Source organism: Camarhynchus parvulus, chromosome 2, assembly GCF_901933205.1.
Source record: "Camarhynchus parvulus chromosome 2, STF_HiC, whole genome shotgun sequence".
Lineage (NCBI taxonomy): Eukaryota > Metazoa > Chordata > Aves > Passeriformes > Thraupidae > Camarhynchus > Camarhynchus parvulus.
Window position 1 is genome coordinate 48,665,696 of NC_044572.1, and position 17,965 is coordinate 48,683,660.

General features: G+C 37.5%; 1 protein-coding gene across 17 annotated transcripts in view; it reads right to left on the reverse strand.

The window, feature by feature from the left end:
* The window catches only part of ARPP21 (cAMP regulated phosphoprotein 21), a 197,581-nt gene that overhangs the window by 84,082 nt on the left and 95,534 nt on the right, over positions 1 to 17,965 (reverse strand). For all 17 annotated transcript variants that reach the window (XM_030971413.1, XM_030971420.1, XM_030971411.1 and 14 more), the window contains 6 exons: positions 17,853 to 17,885; positions 16,857 to 16,946; positions 12,647 to 12,791; positions 11,325 to 11,403; positions 9,940 to 9,999; positions 8,894 to 9,034 (listed from right to left, as the gene is read on the reverse strand). In XM_030971413.1, the coding sequence (XP_030827273.1) occupies positions 8,894 to 9,034; positions 9,940 to 9,999; positions 11,325 to 11,403; positions 12,647 to 12,791; positions 16,857 to 16,946; positions 17,853 to 17,885 (548 nt within the window). The remainder of the gene's footprint in view (positions 1 to 8,893; positions 9,035 to 9,939; positions 10,000 to 11,324; positions 11,404 to 12,646; positions 12,792 to 16,856; positions 16,947 to 17,852; positions 17,886 to 17,965) is intronic.

Below are 17,965 nucleotides of genomic sequence, written 5' to 3' on the forward strand. Positions count from 1 at the left end.
AGTATGGTGACCTTCCCTGCTGTGCTAGTTTGTGAGTATCTACTGTATCTGCCTGGTGTGTGTTTTTTTGGTTTTAGGCTGAAGGCTCTTCTAGGGTTCTGCATTACTACCCTAGTAAAACTATGCAAGCATTACTGTCTCCTTGCTTTGCACCCTGAGGGACAAAACTCTATTCTATCTGCAGTACAAATGCCTGTTTTGATCATGGAGGCACAGGAACATATTCTGAGAGTTAGAGAATCCACAGACCATGGAAGCAGATATCATCACTGTCAAAAGGTTCATCACCCAACTTAGTGAAAAAGGCAGAATTCCAGCACATCAGTTTAAATTAGTGGATTAAATTCTATCAGAACAACATTTTTCAAGAATGAGGGCCTGAAATTACACCCTTCAAATACGTTTCACGTATTTAGGGTCTGATGGATGCTAAAACATGGTTTCAAAAAGCTAGAATGGGAATTTAAATATAGATAATTTTTAAAGTACAGTGCAGTTATATTATCACAACTTAATACTTAAAACCACTCAAGATGGCATTGCAAGCATTTGAAGGTAAATGCCTCATTAACAGATTGCTGCTTTTATCATATGAGTCACTAAGAACTTCTGTTATGATGGTAAAAGCACGTTAAAAGCTATAAAAGAAAAATCAATCCTGTACAAGATGGTTCTTCAAGGTGCTGCCTTCTCTGTAGAATGGAGGGGGAGGAATCTACAAAATCCAAATGCTCTATTTTCCCAGAGTAGGACCATATATTCTTTATAATTTTTTCAGAACAGGAGCTGGCCTCTAAACATGTTCAGCAATTATTAAACAGGGATGCAGAAAATCACAAGTTATTTTCACAGGCATTCTTGCCTTCTAATTGGGGTTGCTAAATAAGTCTGGAAGGACTGAAAAAAAGGAAGCAGGAATGCTCCATGGAAGCATTTTTCCTTCAGTGCCTGTGAGGTTTTATTATGTCACCTTTGCCCATCCATCAAGATGCTACAGAAATCTTTTTCATGCCAAATTATGCTGGGTGTGGACCAAGCAGGGGACCAGATACTGAGGGATTTCAAAGATACAGTACTTAAAAACCCCGATCTAACGTTGAGGTATGACTGCACAATTCATGACCCTCAGAAGCTTTCCTAAAACTTATTTCCAGAAAATCATCCTGTTTTAAGATATGGATGCAAAAACAGTACTTGGCTCCCTGAGCATCTGCTTGAATACAAACTTCATTTTGCCCAGCATCCTTGGGCCAGAACACTGGCTTTGAACACAGGGGAGAAGCCTGCAGGCCAAGGGCACATGCAAATACCAGCTCTTCTGATAGGGCAGAAGCACGATGTCCTCTCTCAGGCAGAGACCATTTTAGGAGTCTCACAATGCTCTGCTGTCCTCCTGTGATCAAACTAAGATTATTTCTTTACTGAGGGACCTGCTTCTGCTGCTTTCTCCCCTGTTGGATTTAATTCTTGATATTCAGGGTGTCTGTTGAGACTGAACATCTTGCACAGTGCCAATTTATTTCCAGCTAATAGAGGCTCAAAAGTGGTAGCACAGTTTATTATGGAATTCATTAATATCTGATTTTAAGGATGTGGCATATTCTGTAAGTGGCTGAAAATTACAGTGTTGCATAACTGCTGTGATCTATTTAAAATTACACTTTTCTATTTCAGAAGTTCAAAAATTAACATGTATGAGAGAGAGAGAAAGGAAGCAAAATTAAGATTTGAAGACTGCTGAAGATTTGAAGATGGTTCACCAAAAAACAGCAGGCTAACAAAGAAACTATCAGTCGTCTTGAAATGCCTCACGAATACACATTAATGCCATAACAAATTCTTGTTCTGACTTCTGCTTCATGCCACGAACAATTTTGCCAACTCTAGCAGGAAGACTCATGGATCAGAAGGCATACTCTGAACAATCACTGGCTTGAAGAAGAGGGCCTGTTTCTAATAAACTGTCAGAGACAGCCTCACAAGGCTATCCTGGAAACAGCAAGCTGAAACAATGGACAAAGACTTCTCTAAACTCATAATACTTTTTACATTTCTATGAGTCCTATTTCCTGTGTTAAAAATGTGGCAGGCTACAGAATATTTCAAAAGACAATTATATAACCAATATAAACCACCTCTAAAATTTACTTACGCAAATTTCAGCCTTATTTCTGAAATGCTCAGACATAAAACCATTACTTCACCTACTTTGGACGCACTGTTAACTCTGAGGAAAGCACAGGGGTCACCTCAGATTTCCAGATCTCTCCCCAGTGATATGAAAGTATAAGTGACCAAACAGCATCTTGATTAATGAGCACTTTCTTACTACAGCTTGAACGAGCATAAAGATTAATTACTCATGCAAGAAAGAGCTTCCTTCAACCAAATTACCTGCTTGCTATTCCATAGCACTCCCTTCCTGGGCAACCTTCCATCTACCCACACAGAGCAGGTGACAGTAACCTTCTAGGTTTAACAACACTTATACTATTAAGTAGCGTGGATTAAAAAGATTAAAAAGAAAAAAAAAATAGAAGAAGATATACCATAGATATCTTCTGATTAACACTTAACTAGTATTTCATCACAGTATAGAACAGCTGTAAAAAGCACATCTCCACCTTCATTATAAACAATTTAGTTTTAATAAATTACATTAGATGAAAATTTAATATGGGGCCTATTAGAACTGGTTCATTAACCCTAACATCTCATTTACAGAATAAGTAATTTCTTATGGGTCCAGTACACAGTTTACACTGAAGAAAGAATGAAGGCAGTATTTAAGGGTCAAATTCAACTCATCTTCAAGTGTTCTATGTATGTATGTTTTTTCATCTGGATCTTTCATGCAAAAGAGAAATATGACTAAAATGACAGAATGCTTGCTGAAAATAAAAGGCTGTCCTAATTCAACTATCATTAACAAAATAAACGATTTTTTCTAATCATGTTAATAATTGAAAAGCTGACTGAAGTAAACTGATTATTTTCATATGAAAAACCCTCAAATCTATGAAAACCAATGTAATCTGCAACTTAAATGCTACACATGTTACAATGTAGCTACATAACCTCAAAGTTTTTATAATGCATTATTCTTTTATGCTTTTACTGAATTATTAGTCACATTACATATTAGTTCATCTTAATCCAAATTGTGTCAGCCAATTACAGTGTTATTTCTCAGATACACAGTTTGTTTTCGTTGCACACATCTAATGTACACCCTTTTATTTCTCTACACATTTGTAGCAGAGAATGTTGTAATATTGACTGAGCAACAGCAATTGTAAACCAGAGGGGACATCTGGATATCTCCAGTTTCTGTTTATTTGTTAATAGTCAAGGAGTAAGATGGAAAAGAGGTAAGTACAACAGGAAAATAAGGTACTCTGACTCCATAGCCCCTTGAAAAAAAAATGCAATGCCAGACTCCAATGAAAATAATGAAACCAGAAATAAGGGTGTTCATGTACATTTTCATGCATCATGTGGCTCATAAAAGCAATTCTGCTCTCATGAGATCACTCCTCTCAGTACACATATGATAATTAAGAATAGCATAAGGTGCTTAAATGCAGATGGAATTTAAGCAAACCATTTGCAAGATAACTATTCTGGTTTACAATAGGGAGGGTAACAAAACTGTTCTTCAAATGCTCTGGCAAACATCAAATTGCTTTGACTGAGATTTTACAAAAAAGGTATTCGCTTTTAGGTATACATTTGTCACTACTCCCAACTTGCTAAAATGTCCCATCCAAACAATAGCTTAGAAAGAAATTAAAGTAATTTACATTGAATACTTTACTCAGTCAAGGAGAAAGGCATAGTTTTCTGCATGCTCCAAAGGCTGTAACACTTGGTATCTCAAGTAAGTCTTCTTGGCACTTCAGCCTTGGGTAAAAGAATTTCTAGAATCAATTCTGCATTGAAATTGCCATGTTCAGTGAATGCCATTTTACTGACATGCCTGTAGGATCCTGTACAAAAGTTCAGACTCTGAAGATGGTGAAATTGTTACAGTGCACCTCTACTAATATAGATGTTATCTACAGCAAGATCACTCAGTGAATACACAATAGAAACCAAATAAGAACTTTTCTTCTTTGCTTTTGATTCAAACCACTCTTACACAGAGGAGGCAGAATAACACAGATTGTATGCCAAGCTACAAAAGCCTTGCAGGTTATTCAAAGCACAACTTGAACATTATGTCTCCTTCTGCTGATACAGTTCATTTCTAGATTATAAGGAACCCCTGTAACACACATAAGAGCTTAATATTGCTTCAAGTTTTTGAAGCATCTCAAAGGCAACAAAACACAGCCCAACTGAGCCAGCATAATATTAACAGAGTAGGAAAAAATCCATGCATCACAAGGATCATAACTCACAATACTCCTGAAAAACAAAATAGTCAGAACTGAGGATGTGAGCATAGGTATGAAGTTCATAATAGCTATGTTACACCCTCAGAATATATGAAAATGTCTAAACACAGCATTATATATCATAAGCATCCTACCTTCTCAATTCTGATGAGCCCTGCCACTCACATTTAAATAAAACAAGTACATGAATGCATGTGTGGGCTGTGGTACAGACATGCTTGTCACATGGCTGATGATCTCAACCAAATGAAAACCCTTTCAATTTACCAAGCACACCAAACATGTTTCCCCTACATTTCTCCACCTAGCTAGAGATAACCAAATCAATGAATCTGATTGAACTAATACAGTTCACAATATGAATGGGTCTGCAAAAAACCTTGAAGTACTTCCAGTTGTTTGATAGGAATTGCGAGGAATATGCAGAACAGAAGGTGGCACGTACACATTTTTTGCCTCCAAAAAGGGATGCCCTGTCTAACATATTGCCTCAATTGCAAAGTTCTCTTTATATCAAATTTCACTTTCTTAAGTTCCCCATACATTTCTGTGTATCTTTAGATAGATGACAGGCAGACATAGACGGCAGACAAATATACATTAGAATGGTGACACAAGAGCAGTTTCACACCAAGCAAGGCAGACTTCCCATTTTAAGTAGTATTTGAGTTCTTTGACTATAGAAACAATATAACAACAAAATCCTCCCTGATTTTCTAATCAATTTTTCTCATATATACTGCTGAGAATAAGATTTCAAAAATTGGATTATTTAGTTAGGCAGGACTTTGTAAGCACTTCATATGAAAGGAAAATTGGTTTTGAAAATCCACTATTCTCTAATGAAAGCTAGAATACAGAGACTTAACTTTATTAAGGTCAATAAAGACTTAGGTGGTTGAGGTGAGGTCCTCACTGTCTTTTAAAATTTCATTTCTTAAAAAAAAAGCACTGAAAACAGCAGGCTTCATTCACATTCCAATAAAATTAAAGAAAAAAGGCATCTTAGATTCTTAGAGTAAGCTCTTCATTATAAATACTCTTCAGTCTGAAAAATTGCCATTATTGTTTGACTGCATTTTGAAGAGAGACTTCACTGAGAGTTCATGAAAGTTGCAGGATTGCACTCCCAGAGATTCAGATCCTAATGAATTTTTACCACCTTTTTCCCCCTCTATGTAAAGCAGCACGGATGAACAGGAGAAGTCACAGCCCTCCCTCCAGCTATGACTTCTTCAATAAACACCTCCAGACCTCCATAAAGTAGGTACTTTACAGGCATAGGTACATAAAAGATCCACATTGCCCTAAGACAGCCAATTGATGAAAGCTAGGAAATGCCCTGATCTGCTTCAGTCATATGCTCATCCCTTGACTGACACACACTACTCCTTTCCAAGGCACCCATAAGGAACATTGATACCAGAGTTTTCCAAACAGCTCTTTCATCTCAAAACCATTAACTCTTTTGACACTTGCACCTCCAAGCACCTGCAGGCAGTGAGCATGGGAGGTCTCTGCAGAGCAGGAATAATGCACCTCACTGCCTGGGCCAAGGAAGAACCCATCACTTGCAGTCAGGGAAGAACTCATTGCCTGCAAGTGGGAACAGAGATGTGACATGAACCTTCACTCAGCCAAATAAATAAACACAAGGTACTTATTCAAGCCCACAGGGCGACACTGCAGAGTCATATGCTCCTCTCAAACAAGCACACATTCACAGAAGTCACAACCAGTGCAGAATTTATGAATTCCTGAGTATGCAAGAATATTCTTCTCTCTCCACAGTAGTAGCTAAAGTAGTTTGGTAACAACATGCCACAAAGAGATAACTTATTGCCCAAATGCAAATCTTCAGAACATCTGTCTGTGGGGCCTCTCCATAAATTCATATGAAGCCATCAAGGCTTAGGCTTACAGCACAACTTAACCACGATGAACGGCGTTTCAGACGCTCTTCAGATTCTCCGGTATTCTGGATACTGTCCAAGTAGTAATTAATAGAGTCAACACATTCCCAGTATTTGGTGTTGATTTGAAACTGCACAAAACTGCCTCCTCTGAGAGCAGTGAAATGCAGAACATATGAAATCACATTAGACGCTTTCAGATGTGGAACTTACACAATATTTGCTGAGGATAATAAAATCTCATCAGCCCTTATTCATGCCAGATAATAACAAACTATTTTCTGTCAGAGCCAGGGACATTTTTAAAAAAAACATGCCATCTCCTCCAGTCATGAAAAGAAACAGCCACTTCACAAAAGCTTTATTTTATGGTAATATCAAAATAATGTAAATAACACGCTGGAAGAACCACAAGGCAATACAGGCTTCATATAATCCAGTTACCTACCACCAAATTACTGAAGAGGGAAGAAAGCAGCAGCTTGTGGCTTGTGTGGTGCTTACAAAACAGCTGTACTTACAGTCAACAGAGGGGCAAAACCCTGTGTCTATTTCTGGAATATCTAGACAGAAATGGTGTCAGAACCAGTCTTCAATGGCCTCACCTCCAGTCTGCAAGAGCACAGCTGAAAAGGCCGTTTGATCTGTTATATCCCTACAAGATCCTGGCTGCTGAGCTTGCAAGAAGGGCAGTTCATACCTAGCAAAAATGGCCTTGCTTGCTCACTCCCACCATGCACGAAGCCACAGCTTCACCAGAGCGCTCAGATAAAGCTCTGACTGTTGAAGAAGGCTTCAGTGTCCTCTCCAGAAGCACCATGTAAGCATTTCCAACAGTGCTTCCAGTGCTACCCATCTGTGAGATGAAAGCCACACAACAGAGCAAGGCATTTACAGATATTAATGTGTTAGTGTTATTCCATTATCAAGTCAACCAGGAGAAGGCAATGCTGCAAGGAAAGATCTGTAGCAGTTGGTGCACCACACCAGTGACATAGTTGTGAAGGGAAAAGGGAGGACTGTAAAAGAGAGAGGAATGTCTAAAGAGCATTCAAATATGACTGATTGTGTTCTGTTTAAGAGGGGACTCATTTTCAGCTCACAACTAAGCACCAGATTGCTGCATACCAAGCTTTTTCTTATTCAAAACCAAAGATAGCCCTTGTAGGGGGGGCAGGTATTATCAGACCCTGAGGCTAAGCCTTTGCAGCCTGAGTGTTTTATTGAGCTACTGCAATTCTCTTGACTTCTGAAAATCAAACTGTTAGTGCCTGCTTTACTCAAACCTTTAAAAACATTAATGCTCAAGTGCTGTTTCACAGATATCCAAGTATCTCAAGGACAGCCCAGAAAAAGGATCTAAAATAAATCTCCCATTATCTTAAATTTCACATAGAAGACTTTTAGGGCTGAGTGAAATAGCAAATACCAATGTGTATTGATCTTGAAGAATCAGGTAGTGATAGAATCAGAATAAGCTGAGTTGGAAAGGACTCATGAGGATCACTGAGTCCAACTCCCAGCCCTGCACAGCACCATTCCCAAGTCCTTCCACCCTTCTACAGGAGAAGCTAAGAACATTAGAAAATGCTCTCTGCAACTGGATATAAATAAATCACCTAGCTATTGGATATATAAATAAAACAAATGTTTAGATTTCTCCTACTAATTGAATACAGGAAGTACACAATTTTCAAATGGGGCTTTCCTGTTCCAATACCAGATACCAAAACTTCATTACCCAGCTGTAATTACTTCCTCTTCATTATGTAGCTCATAGGTAGAGAGGGACAGGAAGGCTATGCTTATCACACGTGGCACTTGGCAGGAAAAGGGATGGTGATTAGGCACAGATCCATCACTGCAGCTCATATCGAGTTTTGGTTAGCTTGATACAGTTTTGCCTTACACAGCTTTAACCAGTTCATGGAGAAGCCCAGAACTTATGCCAGAGCAGGTTTAACCTGCCAGGAATTCTGCAATGTGTTTGAAGCATCAGAAGGAATTTTTATTTCACAGAAACACTTTAGTCAAACAGTGAGATCTGAAGGGAAAATAACGTGGAAGCAAGATGGGATGAAAAGAAAAGGGAACGAATCACCATTTCCCTCCACCAGGCAGTGGAGGGAAACCAAATCCTAAATAATCAGGCTGGGCAGAAAATGAGTCTTGAAGCAGGCAGAGCCAGAACAAGGAAAGAGGCAATCTTCCAAATATGTTTGGGCTGTTTGGGATGTAGCTGTATGGTAGCAGGTGACTTGCAAAGCAAAGAGCTCACTTCTGTAGCAAAGTGGTGGCACTAAGGAATCAGGAAAAGTGACATTCCAAGATACCGTGCTTTCTTGCAAGAAACCAGTTAGGTTGATTTCTCCTCATGTATCGTTATAGCCTTAGATAACCTCACCATGAGACCCCTGTCCTCCCTTCCCAACCTAGAAAACAATAAACAGCACTCACTGCTGCCACAAAAAAACCCAAAAATTTATATATATATAAAAATTACACCACGCAGTCATGGTACAAACCAGCTCCTGTCTTGAGAAAGGGAACAAAGAAAAACACAACAGCACTGTTACTTACATTCTTGTATTGCTGGTCTTGTTGATAATTACAGATTTTCCAGTCTGATCCACATTGTGATCCATTCCAAAGTAAGCTGCCACTCTGTGCACTAGCATCCTCTGATACGACGACATCTGAGGGAACTTTTTATAGTGATTACTAAAAACAAAAGAAATGAATAGCATTGATAATTAAATTTCCCTCTAAGTCATAAATAAATGAAAACAGCAATACATGTGACAATTCAGTGGACAGAAATCTCACTGAAAACTTCTCTGTTATGCATTTACATATAAATGTTTGCTACAGAAAGGCAGAAAGAAAAAAAAGGAATTAATTTTAGAATTTCTAATAAGTACATTTCCATGTGCAACCCTGGGACAAACAAAGCTCACGCTTCACGGTACCTAGTCAGTGCTCTGAATGCTGGGAAGAACTCATCCCCCAACCCCCCACACACACTCATGCTCCCTGCACAACCAATCCTACAGATTTGCTGAGACACTGGCAACAGATTTCTGCCTTTCTCCCAAAGGTCAGATGCAGGGCAATTCTGGAAAGATCTAGTTTGGTAAACACCCCTTTTTTCCCCTATTACTGACAAAATGGTTATTTCCCGTCAGCATAATTTTTTCCTCTGCTGCTATTCTGACTCCCTAATTTTAAAGCTGCAGGAATATTTTCTTATAAAAACCACATAGTAGCAAGAATCCCTCCACCTAAACTCAGTTTTATTTTCCAATGCATTAGAATAACAGAGCACAAAGGAAAAGCCATGAGATAACATATTTGATTATCCTCTACACTCAACACTTTAATTACATTTTTGGATCTAAATGAGCAGAGCCAGTGCAATTACAACACAATGAAAAGCAAAAGGTATTCATTTACATCTACTTTATTTTAAGCAGTCCCACCACGTGGCAGGAAACAGAAGCCTGCTCTTGCAGCATGCCAGTAACAGCCCTCAGGAGCACTGTGGTCCATATGAGCATGTCCCTCACACAACCCACGCTGAAGCACATGCACGTGACTTAATAAACCAAGCGTGGAACTCAACTTACTTGTTGTCACTAATAAAATCAATAATTTCCTGTTCCATTTTCAAGAGGATCATTCTGTCCCTGTCAAAAAGAAACGCAAGGATTTGCACCATCAAGTATGAGTAGACATTTTGGAGGAAAATATTCATATAACAAACAGTGTTTGCAAGGCTATTTTGCAAGCGTTGTCAGTCATCTTGATTAAAAATCAAACACGCTTTTTTTTTTACCCTGGATCATCTGCAAAAGACTAAAGCCTGCTTTTCTGCATCTTCACTGATATACAGACTTCACTGTTCTATGAGCTCAACTATGGTTTGAGAGTGCTTTCAGCCGGAACAGGATGCAATCAATGCGCTGCACAGATCACTGCTATGGATAGCTTTGGTCTTTTTTCAAACTTTTTTGATGGAAAATGAGATTTCCACCTAAGCCAGATCTTTTACAAGAAGAGCTGCTAACAACAGAAATTTTAAACATTTTTCCTGAGACATACTGGAATTCCAGAAGGCACTGATTTGCTGCAAAAAAGCTGGACACATCTAATCTAGTTAGAGAGCACAATGAAGAACACTACCTTTGAGCTATGGTTCCCAGGAGGCAACACCACAGTATTTCTCAGGCAAAATGCTCTGGTTTTCACTGGAAGGTCTGAGATGTTCCTTTTCCCTCCCCTCCCTTGTCAAAAACATTCAAGAGTTTCCCCAGCGTATTTCCATACATTTCTATGCTGGACAGAGTCCTATCATTCCTTAGTTCTTTTGAGCTTTCTCATTTTGCACAGATAAAGCAGTTGAAGGACCTTCCATCATCTGTACAAGGGGTTATGCAAGCTGTTAGGTACCCAGTTATTCACAGTTCTCCTGGGAATAATTGCAGAATTACATGGCACCTATTTAACACAGCCAGCTGAAATGAACATTGAAAATCACAATGTATAAAAACGTTACAGATCTTTCCTTGGATGTTTAGAGGCAAATTTAACAATGAGATGGGCTTGTAGCTCCAAATGAAAACTATGGGAATACTGAGAGCAGAATTTGGCACTGAGCACAGGATTTTAATTGTGTGCAGCATTGCTAGAAGAAAGCTACTTTACATTCATATACAAATCTCCAACTGCAATAGTTATAATGTATTATTGCAATCACCACTTAGAGCTGTATTAAAGAAGGTAAGGACAAAGACCAGATGTTACTGAAAGTGAAATTAAGCAATAGGTGACTGGATGGGTAGTAGAAGTTGATGACTTTTTATACCACTTTTCTCAGTTAACAGTGTACCTGCTTTACGTTTTCCCTCATAACCATCTCCAGAACAAATAAAACACAGTGTACAGCAATGAGAAGTCAAAGACTGCCAACTACAAATTCAGGAATGTCAGCTCTAACGCATGAAATACCTACCTGGGGTTATTCTTTAATGTGTTAATGAGAAACTCATGCAAATCTATGCCTGTTGAGTCTGTATACTCTTGACTGCAATCTGTAAAATAAAAACAAACAGCCTCCACTCGTTTATTTCATTCCAACAGTTCCGATTAACTATGCTATAAATCAAAATCCATTTTCCAGCAACAATCTGAAAGAATATGCTCTGAAAGAAAAGTCATTTGGAGTTCAGCCAAGAAAGATACACATTCTGAAGCATCAGGTGGATATTCAGTTCTGTACAACTCCAATGAGAACACAGCATCAAAACTAAATATTGACAGAAATTGCTGGTCATTTAATAACACAGAAAACTTTCAATGCCATTCAAGACTCTGCCAAGTTCTTCCTTTAAACAACTAAAAAACATTTTAAAATGAGGAAAGAAAAGTTTTATTCATCAATGTCTCTTTGCGTCACTTAATAAATGCTGTACACTCAGCAAATGAGGAATCATGCCAGTGGGAACTCTATTTGCATTAAAAGCCTGAAATCCAATGACACCTGGGAGTAGGCAGGTAATAGGGATGCGTGACAGTAGCCAGAATTAATTTTTCAGCATTATCTCCTGACTCAAATGTACACACACATCCTCAAGTTGGCGTGAACTGTGAGAACTCCATTGAAGCCAAATGACAATTCACACCAGCTGCAGATCCACACCCAGGTAGGTAATGATTATTTTTGGGAGATTACAATGCAACTTTATACCATGGATTAATAAAAGGATTTTAAAAAGCAATGCCAAATTTAGCTGAAACATCTTTCCTGAAGAAGTCTTGGTAGGTGATAATAGAAGATGGCAATGCAGGTTAAATGTCATGGATGAATTTCCTTACACCATTTAAAATAAATTCTCCATGAGAGAGAAACAATAATGAAGAGGATTACCCTCTACTGCCTACACTGCACAAGGTACATGACAATATATTATCATTAATCTAGATAAAAAAGTATTAATATCTTATGCACTATATACACTTATTATGCAATAACACATATATTTATATATTTACGTGTTTATACCAACACAGTTAAGCATTCAAAAGATCGATTTTACATTAGAAAATAGATAAAATCTAATGAAATACATCAGTTTGGAAGGTTTCTTCACTTTAAAGCCTGATGTTTGTATGAAAAACATTCTTACACATATACACTTTAGGTTCTGAATTTTCTCAGTGTGTGAAAACACTATTACTGTGTACATATACACAAATAAAGAAATACATCCTTGCAAAAATGTACAATCTTTTTTGCAATGGTAATTAGAATAATTCAAATATTTTTAAGTTCACCTTTTGATAACATTCTGATCTTGCTTTTTTCACTGTTTTTATCTTTATTTTTATCCTTCTCTTTTTCTTTCTCGGAGTCATCTTTACTAGATTTATCTTCTTCTTGCAAGCTAGGAAAACTTGAAAGCTGCAGTTGGATTGATTCCTGTTGGGAAAAAAAGATACATAAATTATGGGCAAGATTTAGTATGCTTTCCATGGCTTCCAACCTTCAGATATCAGCATTAAACTATGTGTAGCTAGAAAAGTTGAAGCCAGGTACATTTCTTTCCTATTTGAAACATGGCACTTTTTAGCCAGGTGAATGATGATCTCTTAGAGGCCAAATTGTAGTGGTAAGTAGGCACTGCTTCTCTAATATTTTGAATATTATAAAATTTGGGCTACTTCTATTAAGGGGGACTATATTATTCTACACTTCAGTAGCTCTCCCTTACGCCTTTTCACAATAATGAAATACATTTAATATGGCCTTTCTTAATTATATCATTTAATACTACATATGTTCTGTGATGAGCAATGGCTAGATATCTGAAAAAGGAAACATTTTTCCTTTCACTAGGAAGTCTGCAGGTTGATATGAATTGTTTTGCACACATTAGTGCAGTATCAGGTAGATGGAGTTTTTTGGCTCTAATAGTAAAAGAGTGCCACCAAATTCCATACTCCATTGTATACAAGAGGGCTTGCTAACTTAGCAGGTAATTCATATTTAAATACATATGCAGATGTGCCTTTTGCAAAAGGGGGGAAATGTGCCCTGTGATTTTTCAAGGACATTTTAGTAAGTGAACTTCTCTAAGGCATCACAAATTCAGTATTTTGGAGACTATGAGTCCATTTGAAACATGTTTCAGCTTTAAAAAGTTAATTTTTAAGCAGTTTGAGAATTCAAGCTGGTTTGCATTTTCTAGTTTCTTTAAAGAACTTGCTTTCCCTGCTCACAACATTACTTTATACTGGCTTTGTTTTAACAAAATCCAAATTGTTTTCTTTTTAAGTTACCATGGCATAATTTATGTATTTCAAGAAATCCTATTCTGGCTGGACAAAATTGAAGGAAGCATACTTCTGTATTTTATTATTCTTAGGAAAAATAGCCACCCCAGAAAACTATATGCTTTGAGAAGTGTAAAAAAGCAAATTTGAAGAAAGCTGTCATAAAACTCCCTGGTAAAACAGTTTTCTTTAATAGAAGAGAATCATGTGTGCTTGATAATTTTTTGACATCATGTTAATGAAAACCTAATTCACCAATACTTGAGATTTTCAGAATTTCTTGAACGCTAGTGAATTCCCTTCCTTCACTATTTTTCCAAGAATACTAGCATACCAAGAGACCAATAGAAAATTTTAAAGTAAGGAGTGTGCTTTTAAGGAACCATTATGAATTCAAAAGATGTTTCCAGTAATTATTAAAAATTTTACAATTCTGAATTCTTTAAAGAACTACGAATCAGCCATCACAAGACATGTAAGACAAGATCCTAACAAAACAAGGCATGAGCATAAACATGCCACAGTAAGACAGAAATTGGTAACTTCTCAGTTTAATCATTATTGAATTTTTGTGAAATTTGAATGTGGCACAAAAGACTTGAGATGAAAAGCATTGTAAAAGAGCAACAAAAACCTGGACCCAAAATTTAACCTGACCTACCACCCTTCATCCCTACTTCTGTTAGTTATGGCTGACAGTTTTACACAAAATCTGAGCCTACAGAGGCAAAGAGTGGGAATTCCTGGTCATTTGAGATAAGGATATATTGAGAAATGTTTTCTGAATTGTTCAGTTGTGCTTAGAGAACTAATGCTGTGCCTGCTTTCTTTCACTTCAAATGGCAGTTTGATTTCTCATTCAAACAAACTTTGGATCAACTACTTCCAAATAACCCCAAAGGATAACTTGATTCCCTGTCCTGCACAGAGCAGAGTGACTGTGGTGCTAGCTTTTCAACAGGAGAAAAATGTAACTGGCCACGTTGTTCCCAGGATATTAATCCTAAACTTCACAGTGGTTCTTCAAAATGTACTGATGAAAATGACAGACTTTACAGAAAAGCACATATATGAACATACAGTAAATACTGTTTTACATGTAACGTAATATTGATGTATCTGCACTAGAAAAAACACACAAAAGGGCTGTAGAGTCGTGAAAGCAAGCTACTGTGTATTTTCTTAGATTTTTATTGATTTTTCTCAATAATAAAATACAATGTTAATAAATACATTGATACAAGTATAGTGAACAACAAAATAGATTTTCAAATTGCAATAATAATACACTTCTTGGTCTATAGTATAACATTAAAGGCAACATTTCTTTTAAGTAAGGACATAGTGAACCATTGGATAAGCACTCAAGATCAAGTAATACAGGTAAACAAGTTTTTTCCTTATACAGGAAAATGAAGGCAAGTATTCAAATATAAGTACAAACATCAAGTCTGCAGTACAATCCATACTCAGTAGTTCTGGCAAGGTACCGTACATTCTCTGATAATTAATTCCCTGTGGTTTATAAACCATTAAGATAAAATAAAAATTAATTTTAAAAAAATTCCAAACCAAAAATAAGCTACTTCTCCTCTAAAGTGAAAGCAAAATAATTTGGTTGGCACAAAACTTCCTGTATCCTTCAGCCAGCCCAGAGAGGAGACTGCAGGTCCAGCTTCCCATGGCAAAGTTGAGCCACATTCGTTAGTAAAAGTCAGCAAGAGCAAAAGGGCAATTCTTGTCAAATTAATGACACCAAGCCAATTGCTTCCTTAGAAAACACGATGGCGTCAAGGGAGATATTTCATCTCTCATGAATATTTTAAGATGGTCAAAGAAATCTTTGCTGAGGCTGTTCAGTCAGGTGAGACCAAAGGCTGTGAGAAACAGGAACCCCTCCTCTGCCTGGTATAAGGATAGGGATTTTGCCTCAACACCTGCCAGTCTCTCTGTAGTTTAGTACAGGTCCTGTGCAGTACATTGTAAACTACCAGCAATGTTTAATACAATCTCTTTATACCGTTCTCCTTCTCATTCTCCATTAAACAATAGAAAATACAAACAAAATTGGAACAAAAGCCACGCATTTTAAGTAATGCAAGTCAAGCAAAAAGCGTCTACCTACAACAGAACAACTGATAAAATAACCTGCCCATCTACTGCATAAGCATCATTGTAGAGCAGAAGAACATGCAAATGTCCTGCTGCTAAACAACTTGGTTTTTGGTCTTTCAATAAAATTAAAAAAATAGAAAAAACCTCTCCTTACTCATGAGCTAAGAGGAGAGACAGATTTGTTTCATTTCAAGTCAATAGAGGAAACAGTGAGAAAGTACACTTAAATGTCATTTTTATTTTTGTGCTAAGCTCACAAGAAGCCACTTACTCAAGCTCTCTCGATGGCTGATTTCAGTCGCACATAAACATCTCATAAATTATAGGCAGTGTTCATCATATTTTGAATTTTAGTTAGCTGGGTTTTTTTAAGCCTTGCTCTCACTTGGCAAGCAAAGAGGAGTAACTGAGGCTTAACTTTTGCTTTTTGGAGTACTTTTTGGAGTTAGTCTGCAAAGACTGCCACCAATGTTATTGTCTGAGGTGAGGAGTGCAGAGGACAGAACTCTACCAGCTGCTGGGAATACAACACCACCAGTACAGATAAACTCAAATACAGACTTTTTGATATAGTTTAATTTACACCAAGAGTTTAAAAAATGAATGCCACTCGGTAGGAGGCATCCTTGGCACTACCAAGGTATTTTAGAAAATGAAGGATCTTCGAATTTTGTGTGAAGGGGGACATTAATATGAACTGAAGTCTTAGAGAACCACAAATCAGAGCATATTCATAACTGTATTTGGTGCAGCCTCGAAAGAAATAGCCTTAGAGAAAAGAACATATTAATATTCTTTTTGATTGTTACTATTTTTTTAAATTTTAAAATCTGAATTCTTTTGAATTCTTTTCCATTTGCTGAAATTTTCAGGGGGTCTGGAAAAAAAAGCAAACAACACCCTGTGATATAGTATAAAACTAGTATTTCAAATTAAAGTTCACGCTAAACCAGTAAGAGCCATGAAAACATGTTCATTGTTGGATGTAATTTTTTCCCCCAAGAAAGACATTGTTAAATGCCCGATTAAGTAACACAATCATGCAACTGGAGATGGAGGTCAACCATGCAGCTAACAGCAATGATTGCAAGTGTACCTGGTTGTCATGAAGATTTTCTGCTCCGGGGCGAGGGGTTGACTCTTCACACACAGCAAGACTCCGCACGAGTTTTCCCTTCGCTCCTGACTGAATAAGAGAGAGAGAGAGAACAAAACAGAAAACACTACTACTGACCCCAAGTCACATAAGCTGCCCACATCAGCTGTTCCCAAATATCCCAGATAACTATTACCCACCCAGTCTAGAAAAATGCATTTGCCTGGATAGAACATGGATAAAAAAGGATTCTAAGCAGCGAGACATTTGCCACACAGGGAAGGTGGTGGGTTTATTTTGCTTTTATCATTTCAGCTACAGTTCACTCATTTGCACCAAAAATTGTAACAGCAAAGAACACATAGCCCAATACTGAAAGTTATTTAACATAAACTCAAGGGTTCCTTTTGTCATTTGGTTTGGGGCTTTTTGGTTTGTTTTGGGAGTCCCTCCCCTTCTTCTGGTAGTATATATCCAAGAAACATGGACAGTAAAATATGCGTGTATTACAGATCTGCGCTTGAAAAATTAAAGAAGCTTTTGAGGGTTTTATTTGTTTCTAGAAGCTCCTTTCCACACCTGCCCCCACCTATTCTCCCCTTAGGGAGCTAGTCAATCTCTGTTTCTTTATGTCAAGATTATTCCATTAAAATAAAATTCCAACAGAAACATTAATTACTAAAGCAAAAGGAGTGAACGTTTTCCTTTTCCAGTGGTGCACAGAAGCACACATGCTGTCTAACACAAAGACACAGCAAGCCCAGCAGCATAAAATTATTATGGATAAAGGGAAGCCTGACATGTTATATCTGGAGGCAGTTCTTTGCCTTTGTGTAAAAGGATACAGGATAGGGGGCAAGAAAAAAACCTGCAACACTAACAAAAAACTCAACCAGACAAGTGACGAAATAAAGCAATTTTGATTGTAGAAAGACATTTAACTGAAATTCTTCATCCTACTGTGGCATGCAACTCCAAACAGAGATGGACCCTTACCTTGGATCTCTTTTTCTGATTTGCTCCTCGTTTCTGGGTACAGCAAAAAAAGAGAAGCAGTTATCACTTCAGTGGACAGTGGGCATGATGAAAGCATTACCAATAAACAGACT